Here is a 24,135-nt window from a genome sequence, read left to right on the forward strand (position 1 = left end):
CACTCCTTGGTGCCTCTGGTGCCCGTCTCCATGCCCCTCCATGAGCAGAGCAGTGGGCTCAGCAATTAGGGAGCCACAGGCAAGGGTCTGAAGACTTGATGTCAAGCACACAGCAACAGGGCGGGAGAGTTCTGACTGCCTCTCCTGCCAAAGTTTCACAGCTGCTTTCCTTCCTCACCCTTGTGCAAAGTTCCCTAGAGGGTGCCCAGGCCAGAGCTGCAAGTTCTGTGAGGCCAGAGCGGGGGAGGGAAGACACACTCCGATCCTGCTGTCAGTGGCTTTTCCATCTCTCTTCAAGTGCCTCCTATAGGCTCAGACTATCAGCTTAGACCCCAGGCTCTTCTCCAGAGTGGTTTTCTTTCATCTCCCAAGTCAACCTATCGTGCCCAATGCTGGGCTCCTGACCTCTGTGGTGCCAGGGAGAACCTGGGAGATGAGTTTAGCTGGAACTAGACAAAGCCTTAATATTCGTGTATTTATTCTCAGAACATACAAACTCATCTTCTCAGAGAATAGAAAACAGAAATTTCACTCTGACTTCAAGATGGACTCAAGCCAGCTCACCCTGTCCCCACATTGACTAAAAAAATTCCCTGGGTGAGGGATGCCTAGAGTGCACAGCACCCCTTGGCACAGGGACCGTGCACATCTCTAAACAAGGCTCTCAACTTGTTTTATAATCCAAAAGGGCAAACAGCTGTCAAAGTGACAGTCAGAGTCCAAGGTCCATAATCCTCAGTGCCAGATCCCCTGGGTCATCTAGGGCAATGACAGTGCTGCAGATCACGCAGTCAAGTCTGTGCCGAAGAAGTCCCAGCCTGGCAGCCAGGTTTTTGTTCAGTCTGGGAGGCAATGCCAACTGGCTGCCCCTGTAACTGGCAAGAGCTGATGGCCCAATGCAATCCCAGAGCACGCCAGAGGGGCAGAGCTGGGCCACAAGCCATGGTGATCTGTTCTCTCGCCTCCCAGAGCAGTCTCCTCTCCTTTTACAGCCCACGCCAGGCCTTCAGACCTGAGGGTCTGGGCCAGGGAGTCTGAGTGTTTCCTAAGCCCCCGAAAGAGTGAGGACCTGGAAAGAGATGTGAGGGTCCTGAAGAACAGGCTCCAGAGCATGGCCTGAAACCACGGGAAGGGTGCTGTGTCAGGCGAAGATGGTCTCTTCCCGGCGCTTCTTGGTGAGGATGGTGCCTGGCTTGTGCTGGGCATCTGGGTGGTTGGCTAGCTCTGGGGGGCAGGATGACACTGGGCTCTCCAGGATGGCTTGCTTCAGCTCATAGAACACAGCAGAGTCCTCTTTGGTGAGGAAGGTGATGGCCACACCACTCTTGCCTGCTCGTCCTGTGCGGCCAATGCGGTGGATATAATCTGGGGAGGGAGACAAATGTCACTCAGGGTGCCAAACCAGACGCCCTGGCGAGCAGTGTCTGAAACCTTCACTTCTCAAGGCATCGTCCTTCCCACTGCACCTCTGAGGGCAGTAAACACAGCTGGTGCTCTCCCCACTAGCCCTGCTGACAGTGGTCATCCCACCACACTAAGACCGAGTGACCCAGCTCCACACTAAGACCGAGTGACCCAGCTCCATTCTCCTCCACCCTGAAGACAGCGCTATCCTAAGTGCTGGGACGACACAACCAGGTGAGCTTTTCTTCTCACCGGGACAAGCAATCCTTGGTGCAACACCCTGGCTTCAAGGGGAAACATGCAAGGAGTCTCCCTTTTCCTGGATCAAAGCTGCTTTCCCCTGCACTTACCTTCAATGTTTTTGGCCATGTCATAGTTGACGACCATAGACACATCTTGGATGTCGATACCACGACCCGCCACGTCTGTAGCCACCAAAATATCCTTGGCCCCAGCCTTGAGGTTGGATAGTGCAAACTCTCGCTGCTCCTGGCCCTTCCCACCATGCAGTGTACAAGCATTGTACTGTTGGAAGAATGGTGAGGTGATGAAAGAGCAGTGGGATCACGGAGAGACACAGAAGTTAAGAGGGAGGGGGACAGGGAGGGAGGGTTGCAGAGAGCAGCAGGGGAGAAGAAGAAGGGGAAGGAGGCAGGAGACAGAATGAGGGCAATTGAAGGTAAGAAGAGAACAGATGAGCTGAAGAAAGGGATGGGAGAGATGGGGGACAGACAGGGCAAGGTCAAAGGTAAAGCAATCGAGTGAGATGTGGAGCAGACAGATGAGAAGTAGTGAGAGAGAATGAAGGTGAGGGATGAGGGTGGAAAGCAGGGACCAAGAAGTTTAAGGAGATTTAAGCGTTGAGTGGAGAGGTCACACCCTTCCCCTCACAGTATCGGGGCAAAGAACAATGATCACTAACATCTCCCTCTTGACCACACCACCCGCTCTCCAAACATACATAAACATGAGAAACTTCAACCCACTCTATTTCACATTCTCAGATCCTGTCAGGATATATGTCTCGAAACCTCTTCCTGGCCCCAGCCCACTTAGGGGAAGACCCAAGGTAGCTGAGGCTGGCACTGCTGGAATGGACAGGGAGTTGTAGCAATTGACCCAGTCCTCATCAACCTCCCTTTCCCCCTTGACCCTGACTTGTTAAATACTAGAGAGGTTCAAGAATGGGTGATCGATGAAAGCAGGAGCCTAGGGGGCCCATGCAGTTTCAGAAAGCAACACCAAAGAGACCAGGCTTTGCTCTCCCCTGCCAGACACACCCCCATCTTCTCCAGGGATTTGGCCAAAACATCACAGCCCTTCTTCTGGTTGACAAAAATGATGATGGGTGGATCGAAGCCTTGCTCCAAGATTGCCAGCAGCTTTTTCCTGGGGAGAAGAGGAAGAGAAAAATGAGACACACACTACCTTCCACTCCAAGGGAAACGCCCAACCCTGGTCTATGAACACCAATTCCAGGATCCCCAATGCCCATGGAATTCTGAACAAGAAAACAGCGCTCTTTGACATGGCAGAACAATCACCCTCCAGCCACCACTCACTCTAAAAAAAGCCCCTTCTCCATCCCACTGGCTCAGCTGCCCCCGTACCTCTTTTCTGACTCTGACATGAGGAAGACCTTCTGTTCCACACGTTCATGGGGCTTGCCTGCAGAGCCAATGTACACCACAGCAGGCCGCCGAAGATAGCTCCGGGCCAGACGCTCCACCGCTGGGGGCATGGTGGCCGTGAACATGACTGTCTGTGAAAACAGGAGGTTCAGCCCTGGGCCCAGGCAGACACGTTACAGATCCCACCATCAGCACAGGCAGCACAGCCCAAGCTAAAGAATCGAAAATGAACCATGGTGCAAGTTTTGAGAGGAAATAGGGCCTCGGGAAACTGCCCTTTGCCTTCCTACTTCTTTCCTCAGTGCCTGTGCAGCAGGGTACTTTGTACCTTACGATAACAGGAAGGCCTGAGAGCCTTCGCCGGCACCTGTGGTGGACAGCAGCGTGACTTTGGAATCATTTTTCCAGAGCTCAGCTAAGAGGCCACACTGCTAGGACTGTGGGAGGATGGTACCTAGCCATGCCTCACCATTCTGGAAACATGTACTCTGGGCTTGAGGGCAAGAAGGACTCTAGAGCAGGTTTGGCAACTTGCCCAACTTTTCCCAGGCAAGGGAAGCAGCCTTACTTGGCGGTACTTATGTTTTCCTGACTCAAAGTTGGCCAACATCTTCTCAGGGTCCTCAGCCTCATCTGTGTCCGGCTTCTGGTTGCTGACAGGCATGTGCTCCAGGATCTTCTGGACGTCGGGTTCAAAGCCCATGTCAATCATCCTATCTGCCTCATCCAGAACCACGTAGGTACAGCGGCTCAGCACCAGGTAGCGGTTCTCTAGCACATCAATCAGACGTCCCGGGGTAGCGATCACTATCTGGGAGGTACAATGGAATCATATGTGGCCCCAGCAGGTACTCCTTTCTTCCTCCTGTGAACTATCCACCCACTTGGGCAACAGACCCCCCCCCAATGCTGAGGAACTTGGACCCCAACCTCCAGTTACATTTGGCAGTGACAGTTCCTGAGAATTGACATGAAATCACTTGTTGCTACTTCGGACTTTTTTCAGGAATGAATGGGGTCTTTGAGTAAGGTCCAGGGGTTAGATAGAGAAGGCAAAACTGACAGGAACTTTCTTAAATGAAAGAGAGACTAAGGGATACTATGGAAGGGGTTGTATAAACGGATTCCACTAAGAAGCCTGCAGAAGACAACTCCTGCAGCAGACTTCTTGTAAAAAGCTCTCCTCCCCTACCCTAAGAAGGAGGCAACACACAAAATCAATGACGTGGTCTGGCAGAGTGATTAAGAGCACAGCCTTCATACAGGAATCTCAGCTCTGCCTATCGCCAGCTGTGATTTTGGACAAGTTATTAACCTGAGCCTCAGTTTCATCTATAAAATGGAGATACCATTATCTATTCTCACATGGTCGTTGTGAGAATTAACGACACGTGGAGTATAATCCCCAGTGCAAAGTCCTCCATAAATAACAGCGTATATAAATAAACCAGCCCTCTTCACTTACTGTAGATCTATGGCAGAAAATAGAAACAAAGTCCCAAAACAGAGAGCCTTCCCAAATGGCAGGCCGGCTGCTGGCTAGGTGAACAAACCTCACAACCCATGCGCAGCCTGAAGCCCTGGTCTTCTCTGGAGATGCCGCCAATGACAGCCACAGTGCGGATGCCCAGTGGCTTCCCAAACTTGATGGTCTCTTCCTCAATCTGCTGAGCCAGCTCACGAGTAGGGGCCAGGATGATGGCATAAGGGCCCTGGTCTGACTCTTCGATCCTATGGTAAAGGGGCATCCAACAGTTTCATGAGCTTTGGCTCCCATCCAACCACAAACAGGAGCAAGACAGTCACTCTTAAGGGCAGCTATGGGAACGGGGAGGGTTGTGGGAAAAGAATGCAATGATTGCCCTTAAAAATCAGACTCTGGTATAGCCAAGTTCTCCAGGGAGTGGTTCCTGCCAGCAATAAAATCGTACACTTCTTTGATATTATGATCCAGTTATTCCCTAGAACGTGACCCAGACTAAAGAAGGGGGCTTCTGATTATAGACTTTAAAGAAAACCAAGCACTCATTTGCCACTTTTACCTTTCTTACCCAGTCAAACCCACTCCAACTGGTGTCAGCTGACTCACCTGTCAATTTTGGGGAGAGTGGTTATCCAGACCAGCAACGGGATGAGGAAGGCTGCTGTCTTGCCGCTGCCTGTCTCAGCTACTCCAATGATGTCACGATTCTGTAGCCCAATGGGAATTGCCTGACGCTGGATAGGTGTTGGTTCCTGCAGTGACCCAGAGAAAGTCATGGGTACAGGCAGAATTATACTACTCGGGCTACTGCTGACAGAGTGGGCACATAGTTGAGCACAAGGGGAAGACACCAAGCACAATTCACAGGAATGGGACCTGGGAAGAAACACAATCAACAGACGATACATACCCAAGAAATCAAGAGACAATGTAACCTTGGTGCCCACTGGCAGAGAAGGCACCAGTATAGGAACAAAGTATTCTGTTCTCAAATTAACTTTGTATCCCCTAAAATGGGAGAACGTGTCAGGTCTTCTGGGCCAATCTGCTCCTTCTTACCTTATAGCCACACTTATCGATGACCTCCAAGATGTGTGGGGGCAGAGAAGAGTCCTTCCAGGATCGGATGGGATTGGGGATCTTGCCACCTTTGGTGGTGATGCTGTAGTCCTCACGGAAGATCCGCCAGTCCCTGTCTGTCATCTCATCCAACTTCTTCTGGGACCAATGCCGATCATCCCAGCGTTGCTTGGCTTCCTTCTTACGAAGTTTGCGGAGTCTTGCCCTGGAATAGGACATGAGGAATAAGTGGGGTCCATGTCCTTCAGCCCCTTTCTGTAGACTTGGCTCTGTCCAACCACCGTGGCCCTGACCACTCACTCCTCCTGCTCCTTTTCTTCAAGCGTCCGCCTCTTCTCCATTAGGTCGCCATAGAAACGCGACTGCTCTCGTTTTTGCTGCTTTAGGTCGATGCCGGCAATGAAACCTCGCCCCAACAACTGCACTTGGTGCCGTTCTTTGTACCTGGGATCAAGACAGAGGAGGAAGAAAAGGGAAGGGGCTGCTACGGCACAAGGATGGAAGGGCAAATAACCAACATGTAGTGGTTCCCCTTCCAGCCAGTCTTTCCTCACCCAGAGGGCTGGCTGACTACTATACCAGTTCACCCATCTCCCCATCCCGGCGTATCGTGCTTCTATCTCTGTAGTCACTGGTTCTCTCTGGTTCCTAAACTGCCTAGTTTAAAAGACCCAGCACTTAGGCCCAAGCCACTCACAAGGGGTTGTAGTCAATGGATGTGTCCTCAGAGGCATCCCACTCAAAGACAAACTTGCGGTCATTGAGATGCCTTGTTCGGCGCCGCTTCTTGATGCCACCCAGGTAACGCTCCTGCCCAGGGACAGAACACAAAGCCTATCAAGGGGGAGGCCCAGATCTCACATGCAGAGATTAGAATGGCCAGATCTCACCCGTGTGTACGGAGGGGGACCGTGAGGACAGCCGAGGCCTGCACCTTAATGGCATGCAGTTCCTTGCTCTTATCCTTCTCCTCCCGGATCTTCTGCCGCCCCTCCTCATCCTCATTTCCGTTTGTCTCCCGCTCCATCCTCTCCCTGCGTTCCCGCCGCTCCCGCTCCTGAGGGTCTTCTGCAGACCAAAGAGAGCAGAGCTGCAGACGAACTCAATGGAAGAAAAGAGAGGACATGGAGGAAATCCAGACAACAGATACCAGGTGAGTAGAAAGAATAAAAAGAAAAAAGGAGAGGGGCAGATTTAGGATAGGGAAATGGAGACCTAACAGATAATTTTCTCATACACTTGCCCCACCCTTCCCTCTTCCAAATTCAGAGCAAACAGGTTTCAGCTCTCCTGAATGACAGTACAATCCCATCCCACAGTTGTGTGTCCTTGCCCCCCCCCCCCCATCTAGGGGCTACACAGGGTAAGTAAACGAACCCAACATTTTCCTGCCCAAGTCTTGGAACTGTTTCCTTTTCTTCCTCTCTTCTTCAAGCATCCTCTGCCGCTCTTCCACCTCCTGTTGCCGTCGCTTTAGGGCTTCGGCCTCTCGTTCTGCTTTGGAGAGGAACTTCGGCTACAAAATAGATTGCAACTGTATTCAAAAGTTCTGGGAGGAGGGTATAAATCACATCACAGATGAGGAGATGGCAAGGGGCCCACAAATAATTGCTCAGGCAATAAACCTGTTAAGGAAAACACAAATAGACCTAGGACCCTGTTATGGGCTAAACTGTGTTCCCCTCAAAATTCAGATGTTGAAGCCCTAACTCCCAGTATCTCAGAATGTGACTGTATTTGGAGAAAAAGCCTTTAAAGAGGTGACTGAGGTAAAATGAGACTCTATGGGTGGGCCCTAAACCAATGTGACTGTGTCCTTATAAGAAGAGAAAATGGGGACACACAGAGACACCAGGGGCACATGCACACAGAGGGAAGATCTATGAAGACAGAAAAGACATCCATCTATAAGCCAAGAAGAGAAGACTCAGAAGAAACCACCTCACTTGATCTCGGTCTTCTAGCCTCCAGAACTGTGAGAAAAATTAATTTCTGTTTCTTACATCACTCCGTCTGTGGTGTTCTGTTATAGCAGCCCTAGCCAACCAGTACAGCCCCTCAAGCTCTTACCTTAGCCTCAGCTTCTTCCTCAGCCTTTTTCTTGGCCAGAAGTTCCTCCAGGGATAATGGCTGGGCCTGAAGATAAAACACAGGACTTCAGTCCATAGAGGCTATCTCCCTTTGAAGAACAACAAAATTAGGCTTAAACTGAAGAGGAAGATAAGGAAAAAAAAATCCTTCCTCTTTTTACCTTAGGCTTCTTATCACCATGTTCATCCTCGTCATCTTTCTTAGAGTCTCTGTCTTTCCGAGACTTAAAATCTTTTCCTCGGCCAGGAGATAAACTTGAAAGCAAAGGAAGAAAATTCCTTATCAGTCTTCTTCTAGCCCCTGGATGAGGTTCAGACTGAGCCCCCAAAGGGAGGGTGGACGTTTCCCCACGACTCTACAAGACTGGCCCATGGTCATCCAACATGTCCTGAAGCTCCCTTTGCAGGCCTGGTCACTCCACCTTCTCTGAAACCTAATGACGGCCCTATCTTGGCCCCATTCTACCTGAATCTCCTTTTCTGACACTAATCTCTCCTGGGAAGTGGGTCTTCAATACTGATATCAAATATATTTCCTCCAAATATTACTCAACTATAAAAAAGAATGAAGTATTACCATTTTCAGGAACATGGATAAACCCAGAGATTATCATACTGAGTGAAGTAAGTCAAACAAAGAAAAATATATGGTATCACTTATATGTGGAATCTAAAAAATAACACAAATGAACTTACTTACAAAACAGAAACAGACTCACAGATATAGAAAACAAACTTATGGTTATAAATAAGGAGTTTGGGATTAACAGATACACACCACTACATAGAGAATAGGTAACAACGAGGATTTACTGTGTAGCAGAGAGCTATATTCAAAATCTTATAATAGCCTATAATGGAAAAGAATCTGGAAAAAAAATACATATAACTGAATCACTCTGCTGTATACCTGAAACTAACACAATATTGTACATCAACTATGCTTCAATTAAAAAAAAAATCCTCCAAATAGCATATACATTTCAGAAGAAAAAAAATCTGCATTATTTTATAATACACAGTGAATTTAGCTGACATGGCCACCCACACCCCCCTTCCCAGGTATTACTATATATGTCCCCTCATTTCGCCTTCCTACCAGTCCCAGCAATCTTTTCCCCACACCTGCTATAAGCTTAACCCACGAGAACTCTCAAACAACCCCACTGTATCTATTACGAGAATTCTATCCTTTGGCCTGAATCCTAAGCTACACACTCAGGGCCTAAAAAAAAACTTTGCATAGAGAGTTTCCAGAACAAAGAAATCAAGATACTAGGACATTAAGCTATCTCAACAAATATATGTCGTACATTCTGAGTAGAAAACTGAATGGTCTGATGGAGCTAAAGGGATGTTTTGTAGACTGGCAACCTTTATCAGACTAGTTTCAACTTTTTTTCCTTTACTTTTTGTGGGGAGGTGATTAGGTTTATTTATTTATTTATTCTTAGAAGAGGTACTGGGGATTGAACCCAGGACCTCATGCATGCTAAGCATGCGCTCTGCCACTGAGCTATACCCTCCCTCCCTCAAACTAATTTCTAAATTCTAAGAACAAGTTGACCTTCAGGGGGCTGTGACATCACTAACCGATTATACTTTCTAAAGCGCCTTCTAGAAGACAGCCCTGCAGTAACTGCCAACGGGGTTCATTATGGAAAATTTACTTTGCCACGAAGCTGACCCAGCAGAGATGCAGAGAGGAAGAGATGGGAGCGCTGCCCTAAAGCTCATTCCCACTCCCTCAGGTACCTGGATCGCTTCCGGTCCTTGTCCCGTCTGTGCCCATCCTTATCCCGATCGCGGTCCTTCTTATTCCGATCACGTTCCTTATCTCGTTCTCGCTCTTTGTGCCGGCGTTCTCTGAAAACAGGACATTTAAGGAATCACTTGTTTCATCCCAATAACATGGAAAATAATTCCATTTTAACTTATTTCTGCTGCCTTATTTACCTCTCATTTAATTCTTCTACAAACCTGTTTCTAGATTTTTGTATAACATAAGGATGGACAGTAAAATTGGTTTATCTCCTCGAAAAAAAAAATTACTTGATACTTTCTGAGTACCTGGCTTCACTGCAACCCTAAGAAGGTTCCAATGCGCTTTTCTCCCCAAAGTAATATCTTACAAATTGGAAAATGTTGCTTCCCGGGGAAGTTATGAGGGAATTCTACGAAGGTCTTACAGCTCAGAGTTGTACTGCTAAGTATTAATGGCAATCACAGGTCATAAACCACATGAACAGATAAATTCTCTTTTTCAATCATCTTCCCTTCATCTGGACCTTCATCTTACAAGTTCCCTCTTTTTTTTTTTTTTTTTTTTGTTTAATGAGGGGGAGATAATTAGGTTTATTTATTTATTTATATTTGGAGGAGGTACTGGGGATTGAACCCAGGAACTCAAACATGCTAAGCATGTGCTCTACCACTTGAGCTATCCCCTCCTCCCCTTATAAGTTCCCCTTAACCTTTAAGAGCTACTGGGTCACTAGGTGTAGAGAAATGTATGAAAGACTAATGTTCTAATAGTGGAGGCATCAGAGGAACCAAGAATGAAGAAGTTCGAAATGTACACTCCCTTCCCATGTAACTGTAACAAACATAGAAAGTCACTTTACCTTTCTGTAGACTTGGAGCGGGAACGGGAGCGAGAACGGCTGCCTCCTCGACGCCTGTCCCTGGAACGATGCCGTTTCCTATCTTTAGATGGGGAAGACTTCCGGTCCCGGTCTCTATCCCGTTCTCTGTCAGGAGTCCGAGATCGCTTCCTTTCCTCCTTGGAAGGTGATGCATCACGGTCCTTCTTATCAGCCAGCTCTCCTGCCATCTGTCATGGGAAAGAGAAGTATTTATTATGTACTAGGTACTGCTCTAAAGGATTTACATGTAATTTACTTAATCTCAAAACAACCCTCTGAGGTAGCTATGCTGGTATGTCTGCTTTACAGATGAACAAACTGAAGCTCCGGTAACTTGCCTACAGACGTGCGGGTGTTAAGTGTCAGAGTTTCAGGCAGTCCGGCTCCAGAGACCCATTCTTATTCATTAATACTATACTGTCTCTCTGGGATTCTTCTTTTGTATATATTCATTTCTAAAAGTATACAATGAGTACACCTTATTTTTATAATTAGACTGCAAGAGTATGAAAAAAATGTTAGTGAATGATAGTGTACTAGCTATCTCTAAAAACATCCTGTAGTGTTTATCTTAGGAGTCTATTAGGTCTGCCAATCCACCAGCATCAGTCAACACATACACATCTAAGGGAGGAAAGTTCTCTTGAGCTCATAAAGAAAACTCAAAAGAGAAAAACAAAGTGTAACTTTGACATTTGAATTTATAATCAGCACCCTAAGGAAAATCTAAATTCAAATAGAGAAACAAACTCCTTTTACTCAGATTAAATGAAATGTGCTTCTAACTGGTGAAGGGTACACAGGACCTCCATGCACTCTGTTTATGCAGCTTCCTGTGAGTCTATAATTATTTTAGAATTAAAAAAGAAAAAAAGGGGGGGGGGGAGAGAAGGAGGGAGGAGAAGTGTACCAAAACCTAGAGGTCACACATATTTTGACTGACATTTCCTACTGTGATTTTCGTAGCCTTGATCATTACCCAGTCTCATAAAAAGTTTGGGCAGGAATCTGTTCTGTCCCCATCCTGCCTGGGGGAGACACTGAACACCATGCCACAAGTCAACTGTCCTTCAGACTACAAAATATACTTCAACCAGGAGCTGAAATGACAGCAAGTATGAATCTGCCTCTATACCACCATCACCATTATCATCCCTAAACCTCAGGATCTACTTCTTAGATCTTATTTTATCTTCTCTATATAGAACCCTGGACATCATCGTCTTTTCAAGAAATATTCAGTGAGTACCTCATAGGTGCCGGACACTGTTCTAGTACGAGAGATACAGGAGTAAACAAACAAAGTCTCTGACCTCATAATGCTTAAATTCCAGTGGAGTAGCCAACAGTGAGGCAGAAAGATAAGGGAATTTCAAACAGTAATGAGCGCTAATAAGGAGACTAAAACAGGTTGATGTGACAGGCGGCGGTATGAACAAGAGATAGATGGCTCTGGAAAGAATTTTTTAGATGACATGTGAGCTGAGACTTGAATGATGGGAAAGAATGCCTGTAAAAATCAGGGAAAAGAACTTATTTGGTAAAAGGGACAGCAAGTGCTAAGGCACTGGGGCAAGAACTAGCTTAGCATGTCTGACAATTAAAGAGAGACTTGTGTGGCTCAGTGGCAGTGACCCAGGGGGAAGAGTGATTCAAGATGAGTTCAGGGAGGTAGGCAGAAGTCAGATCATGGAAATGTGTTTTAGGCCAGGATAAAGGAACATGGATTTTAATCTAACTGCAGTGGGAACCTTAGAAAGGTGTTAAGCAGGAAGTGGTGTGATCCTATAAATTTTCAAAGAATTACTTTGGTGATGTGAAGGAAATCCACAGTAGGGAGGCAGGAGTGGAAGCAGAATGACTAAAAATGCTATTATGGTGGTCTAGCCAAGAGCTGACAGTGGCTTGCTCTAGGAAAGTGGCAATGGCGGTGGAAAGATATATAGCTTCAGGGTATATTTTGAAGGCAGAGTTGACAAGACTTACTGATAAAAAGAGGACACAAAGATAGTTCCTTAATTTATGGTTTGATCAACCTAAATAGTTCTTGGTGCCATTCATAGCCAGAGAAGACTGAGGAAGGGAAAGATTTAGGAAAAAATCAAAATGTTTCATTTTGGCCATGTTGAATGCTAAGATGTCAGTAAGAAAACGAAGTGGAGAGTTCAAGAAGATCGTTTAAAATGTAATTCTGGAACCCAGGAGAGAGTCTGAAGACAAAAACTTGAGTTATCAATGTACAGATGGCTTTTAAAGTCATGGGACATTAAATGATATTACTTAAGTAGCCATTATAGTTAAAGAAGAAAATCAAAGAGGACCCAGGATTGAGCTCTGGAACACTATAATACTTAGAGGTCAGGCACAGGAGGAGCCAGATTTAAAAACTGGAAAGAAACAACAGCCAGTGAGAAAGAAGGAAAAAATAGTAAAGTATGACATCACAGAAGCAAAAAATGTGTTTCAAGGAGAGAGTGGTTATCTGTGTCAAGTGGAGAAAGACTAGGAGTCACAGGAGTGACCCTTGCATTTGGAAAAACGGAAATGGTTGGTGACCTTGACAGCTGTTACAATGGAATAGAGAGAGTGGAAGCCTGAGGGGAGTAAGTTTAGAAGAGAATGATAAGTGAGAATAGGAAGACAGCAAATACAGGCAACTTTTATTATAGGTTCTAGTTATCACAGGGGGCAGATAACTAGGCCTGGCCGGGCCACTGCTTCCCAGCAGCCTCCCTTGCAAAGCTCCAGATCTGTGAGTTCCTCAGTTCTCATAGGGCAGGGGCAGAGTCTTTTTTTCATTCAATGAAGTTTGTACTTATCAAGCATCCACTTTATGCAAGGCATCAAGCTAGGTGCTGTGTCCATTACAAAAGCAAATCAAGATCCTGTCCATTGGAAGCTTAGAGAACAACAGAGGGTATGAGACACATACCAAGATGAAAATTCAGATGAATTATACCAGGAATTGAAAGAAGAACTTTCCTTTCTTTGGAAAAGGAAATTTGGAAAGAGCTGTAGAGGAAGTGACTCTTGAACATTTAAGTATAGGTAGAATTTGAAGATGTGTAATTGAAGGTGCCGGAAAGAAAGCATTCCTGGCAAAAGAAATAACACGGGAGGCGCAGAGGCGGGAAAGCATGACTGGTTCTGGGAGAAAAGCCAGAGTTCCAGTTTGCCTGGTGCAAGGGCCACTTGAAACATGAAGGACTAAGGTCGGACTTAGGGTATCACGGGTACTGTGCCCATGGGCAAAGGTCTGGCAGGGAACATTGTCCAAGGTTCTGCCCTGTGCCCCCAGGAGCCAACACTACCCCTGGGGCCCGCGCCCCTTCGCTCCAGCCCGCCAGAGCTTTCCAAGCTCGTGCCCCTTCCCTGAGGCATTCTTCCCCGCCTCGTCCTGGAGGCAGGGGCCACCGCCGTGCCCTCACTCTTGCCCTCTCTGCAAGCTAGTAGGAACCGCTTCCACCGTCCGGGGCTCACCACTCTTGAGTCCGAACCGCCCAACGCGGCCTCAACGTCGCCGAGCAGTCGCCATCTTTCCCGTTTCCTGGTCGCCGGGCTGCTCCCCCGGCCGCGCGGCAAGCTGGGAAGGCGAGTTCCTGGTGCTGGGTGGCGAAGGCTGACAACAGGGGCCGAAGAACTGCCAATCCCAGAATGCACGGCGCGAGCGTCGGTCCCGGGCCGCGGGGGCCGCTGGGCAATGTGGTTCGCCAAACATTTGAGTCTGCAAGAGGAAGAGTTTTTCGTGGGTCGGTTCTCCTCAAAAGGCGTTTCTCTCCACGGGTGCAATCCTCCTAGATAATGCTGGCCTTCCTAGAAACTGAAGTTAACGACTATCATGGCCTACTGCTTACAACGGAGTAATTTAAGGCCTTCCTTAGATATCAATAGCACGTATTATAACTTGCAACTACAGTAACATTTTACCGTTTGTGGAAAAGCGATTCTACAAAAAAAAAAAAAAGTCTGTGAGATAGATTATTAGCCCCATTTTACAGGTGGACAAACTAAAAGTTAAGTTACAGGAGCAGCCTAGTATTTCTCAATGAGAATGGGACAGTTCACTGTGCGAGACGATCCCAGGTTTAGGAAGACATTTTAACAAACCTGTCCACCCCACCCCCTCGCCCCGCCCAGCAACACCCTAGTTACTGTGACAACTCGAAATGAGCCCACACAATGGATTCCAAAGTCCTCCCGGAAAGATAGTATCTCCTGGGCTATGGCACCTGGTTTTCTCAACATTACAGGTAGGACCTAGCTTCCTCACTGTTTGGCTCTTTAGAATCTGGCCAGTTATTGGGCTGCTTTTATACTTTTTCTTCTTCCTAGTTTCCTCTCTTCAGTCCTCAAATGAGCTTTTTTTTTAAACCCCAAATTGTACTTTCACTTTATTTCTCTTTGGTCTTATGGTTCTTATCATAATTCTACACACCCATCCACTCCCAAGCAAAAACAAAAACAAAAACCCTTGCAACTTCTAGGATGTTTTAGTTACCAGGAAGTAGCTAATGCCTTCTTCCTTCCCTTTTAACCATCATCAGCTTTTGCTTCCAGTCCCACATGGTTCTAGGGCTGGTTTTTCTCTCAGAATATGTGTTCAATTCTACTGAGGCAGAGCCTGGGGATAGACCCAAATAGTACTAAGGCTCTGAGTATCACTACAATGGCACGTAGTAACCCTGGGAGAGACACACTTCGGCTCTTAGAACTCTGCAGCCTTTGAGCTGCCCACTTCTACTCCAGAGAGAGAACTGAAGGGAGATGTCTCAGATCTGCTAGGTGTAATTCACCCAGTGAACACTGGAGGGCTCTCCACTCACAGAATAGAACTAACAGACCAAAAGTGTAGACTGGAATCTTCAAGAGCTGCAGCTGAAGCTTCTGCGTGCCCAACTCTGTGCTACACACTTAACTTACATTACTTATTTTACTTGTTCTTGTAACAGTATGAGATGGATATTAATCTCCATTTTACAGATAAGGAGATTGTGGCCCAGAAAGATTAATTATGCCTTCAAAGTCCACATAGTTAAGAAAAGAATGGAGCCAGGATTTGACTTCAGGTTCATTTGACTTCAAAATCCATGCTCTTTCCCTATTTCCAAGCTACCATTCTCCATCACCATTAAAGATGAGTAATTCGAGACCCAGAAAGTTGATGAAGCTTGTCCAAGTTCACAGTGGCAGAGTTCCCCTATGATTTGTGCACACCTTTTATGACACATGTAAGACATTGAGCTTAAAGGATACTTGTGTGGTTTGTCCTACCCTGCCAGTTCTTTGGCAAACATGCATCCTTGGAGGTAAAAACAGAGGGACTATGTTCTAGTGAGGACCCGAGGTAGAGTCTCATATCCAGGTACAACATGGGTAGCAGTAAGGGGCCCATGGAATTATAGTTAACATTGAGACTGGGTTTGAATCCTATCTCTACTACTTACCAGAGTATGACCTTGTGCTAGTTATAGGGCATCTCTGGCTTTTCTATTTCCTCTTTATAAAATAGGGATATAATAACACCATTTGTCTCACACGCTAGGATAGCAGAGCAGTGAAAGTTGCCTTGATTTGCCAGGTTTTATCATTTTCTAGCTGTGTGACCTCAGGCACATTAATCTCTCTGAACCTCAGTTTTCTTGTTTTTAAAATGAGTTCGGTGGTACCCCATAGGGTTATCACAAGAATAAGTAACATACAAAAAACTCGTACACACCCCAACCCATAGTAAACATTTAACAAATGTTAGCTATTAATTTATGTGGTTAAATGTGATACTGTAGGTAAGGCACTCAACACAGTGTTGAGCATATAGTAAGTACTCAATACACAGGAACTATTCCCAGCACAGTGTGAAACTTAGAAAAAAGACCTAATAGCAGCTGAAGACAAGGGATGTTAAGGCCCCTAAGCTGCTAAGCTGCCATCAACAGGCTGTGGAATTGGAAGGTCAAGAAAGCAGAAGGCATCACCTCTCCTTTAACTCAGAGACCAGAACCTCAGTAACCTCCCAACCTTGGCTTCAGTCTGTCCACCTTCTGCTGGGGCTGGGATCTCAGCAGCTTGGATCCCCTCCTGAGATTTCACTACCTTTTCTCTCTACTCTAGACTCTCTAGGGCAGTTTTGCTCCAGGGACATTTAGCAATATCTGGAGACATTTTTGGTTGTGACAACTCAGGAATGCTACTGACACTGAGCAGGTAGAGGCCAGGGATGCTGCTAAATATCCTCCAAGGTACAAGGTAGCCCCAATAAAGTGTTATCTAGTCCAAAATATCGTTAGTTCTGAGGTTGAGAAACCCTGCTCTAGGGCTGAGGAGATCTTCGTTGGCTTAGCAGGACTTGGGTGGGGAAGGGGATGAGACAGGAGGTCGGGGGAGAGGGAGGAGATCCTTGTTAGAGGTGCCAGGGAACAATGGAGGCAGCCACTCTGCAACCCACAGAAAGGGCCCCAGGACAGCTTTTTCCTCATTAACAAAGACCAAAGGAAACAGAAAGAAACTAAGAAAATGGAGCCAACTTCTTTATATGTCATAGTTTTCATTAATAAATAGGTTTTTTCTTCTTTAAACACAGAACATATAACAGATTGAAACACTCCCCCCTCCCCCCAATTCCAAAGACAAGAGTCTATAAAACAAATGCCAGCTATACTGCCCTAAGGGCAGAGAAAGTCTGGTGACCCCCACCCAGCCCTACCCCCTGCAGCACCACCACCCCCACACTGCAAGAGAAGGGGGTCTGGGGCTTCTCCCTTGGACCCTGGGGACTTAGGTGAGAAGCATGTGAATGTATGATGTCACCTCTCCATGAGGCATGGGCTATGCAAAGATGAGGTTTCCTTCTCATTGGCTCTGACCAGCCCCTGCCTTTCTGATTTAAGTCACGAAGCACCTGAGCTCAGCTCCCCAAGGAGCTGCCTCTTGGCTTCCCCACTCTCCACTCCTCTGCGGCCTCCTATGAGGGGAAGGGAAGGGCTCAGGGACCCCTCCCATCCCCCGGCCTGCATGGAAACACTGTGTGGAAGAGGCATGATGCTGAAGGTGAGGCTTCTGTAGGCCCCCAACCAAAGCCTAGAGGCCAGCATGCCCCCCAAACCCCCACACCTTTCCTTCCTCTGGAGCGGAGGGCACTGGGGCAGCTGCCCCTTCCACCACCTAGTGCCTGGCTTGGGGTGTGATGGTTCTTTCTCAGTGTCAGGTCCTCAAGCCGGGCCTGGCTCTTTCCTTGTCCCATTCCTGTCTCCTTCCAAGCCCTCACCGTGGCCGTCTGAAAAACTCATGTCCAGTGTCCTAAATTGTCTCCTCCTCCCTCTCCCCGTGCCTCTGCAACCCAAGGGAGGAAGTGGGAGGCTGTCTCCCCTCTCCAACCCCCACTTCACATAATGGAACAGCTTTTGGCCTTTTCCTTCTTGAAGGTAGAAGAGATGAGTTCGGAACGACTGGGGAGGTGGAGCAGTCGCTTGGAGAGGCTTCGGACAGGGCTCTTCGGGGGCACTGGGCTGGGCTTGTTCAGACACACCATGGACGCTGTCCGGAAGATGCTGTGGATACTCTTTTCGGAGGTGAAAGCTGAGCCTTCCAGGTAGATTTCTGCACCCAGCTGCTTGGCTATTGCACAGCCCTGCAGGGGAAGCAAGGTCATCAATACCACGATCCAAAATGGCTCTGAAACACTACCTTCTGAGGTTAGTGGTCCTCCCCAGGGCAGCTCCAGTGGACCCAACTGCCAGTCTCCCACCACCACACTCTGCTGATTATTTTCTGAAGGTGATGCCTGACTGCACCTTGGGATCATCTGAACACTTTTAAAACCATACTGATGCCAGACCAAGTAAATCCAAATTCCTGGAGGTATATCTAGGCATTAGTATTTTAAGAGCTCCCCAGATGATTGTAATGTGAAACAATGGTTTAAAAGAAATGATCCTTACTCTCCCATGTGCATCAGAAATTATCCAGGGATTTAATTTAAAATGCAGTTCCCAAACATTTCTCCTAGAGTGACTCTATAGGGAAGGAGTCAAGAATTCTAACAAGCACTCTAGTGATTCTAATGCAGGTGATCCACGATGAACAAACAACCACCTGAGAAACACTGGCACGCACAGGAATGGCTCACCTGCCAGACTACAGCATAAATCTGGTACCCACCACGTCTATCCAGGTAACTAGTTTGCTGACTATAGATGGCCCCACAGAATACCAATTCTCTCTTGCCATAGTGAGAGTTTGAGCAAGGGCCACCTTTCAAGCCCTCTCCTGTAGCCTTCCCCAACCCACCCCCGATACACATACAGGTGCCCGCGCCCACACACACACCTGCTCATAAGAGATGGGTGCCTGCTTCTGGTGGGACAGCTCCATCAGAGTGCTCAGGTCTGTTCGCAGGTCTGTCTTACAGCCAATAAGCAAGACACGGGTGCTGGGACAATAATCGAGGATTTCCGTCCTCCACTGAAGAGCCATGCAAAATGGGAAGGAGGAAGGAAGGGGAGTCAGTGGCTGACGGACACCCGGAGAAGCCCAGTTGGCAGCATCAAACACACCATCCAGCTTATCACCAGCCCAGCTCTCCCTCTGAGTCACAGCATCGCCACTGCACTAATTACATCATCTTCCTGCCCATGAGGCCTTTTGGGGCCACAGGAGTGCTGACCCAAGAGTCTGTCCCCCCATTCAACAGCCCAATCACCAGAGAGAGCACAGGGCAAATCTCCTTCTCTCTGCCAAGCACACAGGGTATGGGTTTGCTGCCTCAACCCAGTCACAGGGCTTCACAAGTCCAGAAATCCAGGAAGAGGGCAACCAGTCTCTCTAATGGAAGGAGATAATCCCAGAGTCTTCTGAGAAACTGGGCGAGTTCCACAAGGTATCCTGGGACCCCTCAGTATGGACAAACCTTGCCACCCAGACTAAGGCATTTCCTACCAGCAGCTCAGCTCAGGCCCGCCTGGCTTGCCCAGTCCCAGTAGGCCTGGGATCAAGGTCTATAAAAGCAATCGCCAAAAGGCCCTATCCCCGACCCTCAAACCATACCAGCAGGAAATTCTCTACTCTCCATCCTTCACTTTCTGATTTACCAGCACCACCTTCCTTGCTGGGCATCTGGCAGAGCAGTACGGGATGGGGGGAAAGGCAGGGATGCAGAGGGGACTGGAGATCCCAAAGCTGTAGCGAAGGGTGTGGCCTCAGGCAAATCTCTTCCTTCCCTGGCCTCAGTCTCTTCCTTTTACACAAGATGAGATTAGATGACAGGGTCCCCAAGATTCCTTTTTGTTCTCAGGTTGAGCTAGAGACTACAGAGTTTAGCCAGCCTTACCTTCTTGAGTGCACTGTCCACTGTCTCTGGACGGCTGATGTCAAAGCAGAGTAATACTGCATCCGAGTCACTATAGCAGAGTGGACGGACGTTGTCATAGTAGGGAGACCCTGGTGGGGGGAAGAGCAGATGCTGAGCCATGGCATTTGCCCTCCCCTGCAGGCCCAAACCTAGAGAGTCCTGGGACTACCATGCTTGGTCCTTGAGGTTGGTCCCTTGGCCCCACCCATCTCCCAGGAGAATGTGCTGCCGCCTGGAAGCTTGGGACCAGAAGGCAGTGCATGAAGATCATCTACTTTTGTCCTGAAAAAGGGAAAGGGGGAAAAATAAAAGGGTGGTGGAGCATAATTTGTCTGTCTGGGTCTCCTACAGTGGGCTTAATTTAAGATCCACCAGTTTTCCGAGTCCCAGAGGAAGATGCTCCCAGCCCCTGCAGAAAGACCAGCGCTTGTTTAAGGTCTCTTTTCTAGAGTCTGCCTGCTGCCCAACCTCTGCTCCCTTCTTTTGCTCCAGGGTCTTCCCAGTGAAGAAACAAACCTGCCTGTTACATAACTGGCTGCCCTGCTTCTCTGCCGTGGGGTCAGAACTAGGAGGTTCTGGAGGCTGGCAGCGGAGGGAGAGCATCAATGATTCAGGGTCCCACTCCTCCTCCCACCCAAATCAGCTTATCCTGAGAAGAGCAAAAGGAAAGCTGTAGCCCCTGTCCTGAGATCTCAGGGAGGCTGACTCAAAGACAGCAGCACCTATAGCTGGGATTTAGAGGCTCGAATAAGGGCCCCTCACTAGGAAGGGAGTAGGCAGTGCAGACCCTGGTGGTCCAATGTGGGAGAAAGCTAAGGATTGAGCCTGGCCCCCTCCACCCTGGGGAAGGAATGGTAGCAGATTTGGAACCCAGACAATCCGTGCTCAGAATAGCAAGCAGCCCCTCTCCCTGCACCGCAATTGCCATGGAGACTGGGGGGGAATCCAAGCTGAGGCGGGGGGTGGGGGGTTGGTTGTAAAAACAAAAGGGAGTAAAGGGGAGTTGGGTTAGCTGCCTGCTCCTTCAGCATTCGGTCCCCATCCCTCTCTGAGGTGGGGTCTTATCTCAGCAGTGCTGAGCAAAGGGAGCACTGCAGTACTGGGGACGGGGGAGGGGAGGAGGCTTCTGTTCTGGCTCCAAGCGATCCCCCTCCCCTAAGACCAGCAAGTGAATAATGGGAACAGCTTCAACCCTGGCCTCAGTGCTGGGAAGCCCCATCCCACACACCCCTGCCAGTCCTCCTTCCTTGTGGGCACTTAATTTGAAAGAGGGAGTTTGAGGCTGACTGATAGCCTGCATCCTTTCAGAATTTGGGAGCTGGGGATGCGACACAGGGAACAGAGACCACCTTGCTGATTTTCCATTATCTGGACTGGGATTCAACGGCTGCATTCTGACTGGGAGGAGAGGGGAGGCAGCAGCAGTGGTGGGAGGGGGCTCTCTGGGGCGGTGGTAGTGAAAAGAGATGAGCTGCAGTAAGATTCTAGGAAGACTGAGAGGTGAGCTGAGTACAGCAAATGAAAAACCATACATCATGCAGCTAAGCTGCATTCCAGTCCAATCCAGCCAGCATAGCACAGTCCAGGATAACCAGAATCCTGCCTCCCCACCCCTGGAACTGCAACGGAGGAAAGCATACCAACCAGGTTGAGGAATTTTTGTTTCGTTTTGTTTGGGGGGGTGGGGAGCAAGGGGAGGCTTGTTTTCCGTCTACCCATCCCCTACCTCCAGTCTTTCCAGACCTCAAGATTGGATCATGGGAGCAACAGCTCTCTGGAGGAGTAGGATGGCATATTTATATGTAACAGGAAACCTCTAGTGATTTATAGTTCCTCTCAAAACTCAGCCTGAATATGCATTTTTGGAGAGGAGTAGATTTTATTTTCTTTCTCCTATTCCTGGTTTTTAGTCCTTAATTATGACTCTGAGCTCAGTCTATTTAAAAAGGGCTAGGGTAAAGAGATAATGGGAAGGGGTCAGAATCAAAGCAGAGGATAGCCTAGCACTAAAGGTTTAGGGATGAGAGGCTGGAAACATATTGCTTTCTACATTCCAGAAAGACAAGAGCATCTTCTACCTTAGCCCAGTCCTGAGGAAGAGGGGAATGGTCAGAGCCAACACCGCTGCTTCCCTGACTATCCACAATGTGACTGTGCCCCATATTAAGCCCCCACCCTCCAAAACATCGATGATGCATCGCTTCATCCCTGAGCCGCAGAGGTATGACAGTGGGGCTGAGCTGCGGCAGGCAAGCAGACAGGCAGCAGTGGCCCGAGATGGAATGCAGGAGAGAAAACTGAGTCAGGAGCAATATTTCCCCAAAGCAGGCTTGTCTCCCTGCCTCAACCATCACTGCCTCCAGCAACACTCCCTCCTGCCTTTTATCTGGCAGTAAAGGCTGCGTGAGTGTGCTGAGTGGCAGGGAGTGGAAACAGAGAAACCCTGACTGCCTCCCCAGTAGTATTCTGGGGTCCATTCACCTTACCATCCCAGCCTTCTGAAGGACAGAGCTATATTCGGAGAAGTGAGTGGCTTCTGGAGTTCATCCACTCTGCACCCTTGGATCAGCCAACTGAGTTGGCCAAACTCTACCCCCATCCCCAACTAAAGAATCTTCGGGTCCCCTTCTTTCAGTTTCCTGGCAAGCAGTATACTCCTTCTCCTCATCAAAGAGGGAAACAATTTCTAAAAGACAGCAGCTACAGCAGAGCAGTGGGGGTGAGAAGAGGACATTTGGAGCCAACAGCCTTACCTGAGGTGTCCCAGAGACTGAGCTCCACTCTCTGTTCCTCTGTCTCCAAGCAGGCTGTGTAATTCTCGAACACAGTAGGCACATACGTCTGTGAAAAGACAGGTACTACTCACACCTTGGATGCGCCAACACTTGTAACCCTCCGATTAGTGCTGTCTACACAAGAAGCCACCCATCCTAGTACACTAAAGTGGCAGGAGATAAGGAGAGGAGGGACACATATGACAGGAGGAGGAGAGTGTAGAGGCACACTTTGCTCCATTGAAGTAAGAAATGTGAATGACTTCCTGCCAGGGACAAGCCCCCCCATATCCTAGATGGTTGGGGACACACACACAGATTCCTCTTGTCCCCAGATTTGTCTGTCTCCCAGTTTCAGTGCCACAGACAACTCTAGCTCTTTATCTTCTCCCCACAAGCCCCTTGGACCAGCAGGGCAGCAGAAAGGAGCAACAGAAGCCTGCCTGGGGACAAGCGCATAGATCCCTTGAGGATGGGTGAAGGCACGGGAAGGTATTACGTCAAGAAGAAACCCCAGACTCTCAAATGCCTCCCTCTCCCAAGAGCTGACTCCAGGATGAAGGGAGGTAGGAGGGGATTTGATCGGAGGCCCACGGGTGAAGAGGTAAGGAGGAGCCAGCGGGGCTGCAGAAGTGGAACAGGTCTCAGGGGAAGCTAAGGCAGGGCGGTCCTCCAGCCAGAAAGCGATCCACCAGCCAGAAAGCGGCTGAGGGTGGGGTGGGGTGAGGTGAGACAGAGCCGGTGGGCAGGTGGGAAGCTACCCCGGCAGGCAGGCAGGCAGGCAGGCAGGCAGGCAGGCAGGCAGGCAGGCAGACAGGCAGACAGGGAGCAGAGCTGCCCAACGGCGGGCGGGGAACTCACCTCGGGATAGCAGTCCTTCGCCAACACCTGTAACATTGCTGTCTTCCCGCACTGCACATCCCCCACCAGAACGAGCTTACATCTGGCCACGACTGGCTGGGGGGCCCGTCTCTCCTTCATGGCTGCAGCCTCCGCAGGTCCTGCACTAGGATTCAGAGAGGAGAGGGCTGCGCCAGGAGCGCCTTGGCACGCACGGAAGCCGGACTCCCTGCCTCTCTCCAACTGAGAGAGAGGCCGGCACAGCCGCTTTATATATCCCAGGTTGAGCCAATGACAAGAGGAGGCAGACCCTGTCACAGCCAATCCCTGAGGTGGGATCCCCTCCAGCAGCCAATGGCAGGAGGATCTGAGTCAGAGCCTTCTCCCTCCCTTCCCTTTCTCTTAAAGCTGCATGGTTGCTTCCTCTGAAAGGGGATTCCCACGTTGTTGTGTATTTGTACTAGTGAGGGGGGAGGAGATGTGAAGCAAAATTTAATGGTCTTGAGTGTCCACCAACGAGTGTCAAAAACAATAAACTAGTCATGAGTGCAGGAAGTGAGGACAAGCTGGAGTTGTCCCAGAAGAGCAAGACCTGCCTAAACTATAGACAGATGGCACCCCTAAGAAGGAGGTGGTCCCAGAAATCTCTGACCCCTTTGTTCCCTGTAATCCCCATCCAAACCCGTTCCCACTTCTGGCTTCCCTTCACAGAAGCTCCTGCTGGACCCCTTTCAACGCCCAAGTCTCTTCCTCAGAAATCACCTTCACCAATAAATAAATAAATAAATAAATAAATAAGCCTCTTTGCATCATCTGGAAAAAACCCACAGAACTCCTGACCCAGA

General features: G+C 48.6%; 2 protein-coding genes across 2 annotated transcripts; both read right to left on the reverse strand.

Annotated features, from left to right (window-relative positions):
- Positions 1 to 461: 461 nt before the first annotated feature.
- On the reverse strand, positions 462 to 13,900 carry DDX23 (DEAD-box helicase 23). Its single transcript, XM_010997437.3, has 17 exons — positions 13,814 to 13,900; positions 10,313 to 10,521; positions 9,444 to 9,554; positions 7,850 to 7,943; positions 7,669 to 7,734; positions 6,976 to 7,114; positions 6,533 to 6,666; positions 6,296 to 6,408; positions 5,899 to 6,042; positions 5,578 to 5,803; positions 5,125 to 5,270; positions 4,589 to 4,766; positions 3,604 to 3,846; positions 3,015 to 3,166; positions 2,685 to 2,793; positions 1,755 to 1,929; positions 462 to 1,365 (listed from the first exon to the last, which is right to left on the reverse strand). The coding sequence occupies exons 2-17, from the start codon at positions 10,519 to 10,521 to the stop codon at positions 1,142 to 1,144; spliced, it is 2,463 nt and encodes an 820-aa protein (XP_010995739.2). The 5' UTR covers positions 13,814 to 13,900; the 3' UTR covers positions 462 to 1,141.
- A 2,961-nt stretch (positions 13,901 to 16,861) lies between these two features.
- On the reverse strand, positions 16,862 to 23,521 carry RND1 (Rho family GTPase 1). Its single transcript, XM_010997436.3, has 5 exons — positions 23,312 to 23,521; positions 22,430 to 22,517; positions 19,656 to 19,765; positions 18,656 to 18,790; positions 16,862 to 17,957 (listed from the first exon to the last, which is right to left on the reverse strand). The coding sequence occupies exons 1-5, from the start codon at positions 23,429 to 23,431 to the stop codon at positions 17,712 to 17,714; spliced, it is 699 nt and encodes a 232-aa protein (XP_010995738.1). The 5' UTR covers positions 23,432 to 23,521; the 3' UTR covers positions 16,862 to 17,711.
- Positions 23,522 to 24,135: the final 614 nt, after the last annotated feature.

This window comes from Camelus dromedarius, chromosome 11 (genome assembly GCF_036321535.1).
Source record: "Camelus dromedarius isolate mCamDro1 chromosome 11, mCamDro1.pat, whole genome shotgun sequence".
Lineage (NCBI taxonomy): Eukaryota > Metazoa > Chordata > Mammalia > Artiodactyla > Camelidae > Camelus > Camelus dromedarius.

Excerpts from the sequence above, each read along its gene's own strand:
- DDX23 (XM_010997437.3), bottom strand. The coding sequence starts at position 10,521 with ATGGCAGGAGAGCTGGCTGATAAGAAGGACCGTGATGCATCACCTTCC. Across the intron at positions 9,555-10,312 it reads CGCTCCAAGTCTACAGAAAG|AGAACGCCGGCACAAAGAGC; the intron begins GTAAAGTGACTT and ends TCCTGTTTTCAG. Across the intron at positions 5,804-5,898 it reads GAAGAAAAGGAGCAGGAGGA|GGCAAGACTCCGCAAACTTC; the intron begins GTGAGTGGTCAG and ends GTCCTATTCCAG.
- RND1 (XM_010997436.3), bottom strand. The coding sequence starts at position 23,431 with ATGAAGGAGAGACGGGCCCCCCAGCCAGTCGTGGCCAGATGTAAGCTC. Across the intron at positions 22,518-23,311 it reads CGAAGGACTGCTATCCCGAG|ACGTATGTGCCTACTGTGTT; the intron begins GTGAGTTCCCCG and ends GTCTTTTCACAG. Across the intron at positions 18,791-19,655 it reads TGGACAGTGCACTCAAGAAG|TGGAGGACGGAAATCCTCGA; the intron begins GTAAGGCTGGCT and ends ATGGCTCTTCAG.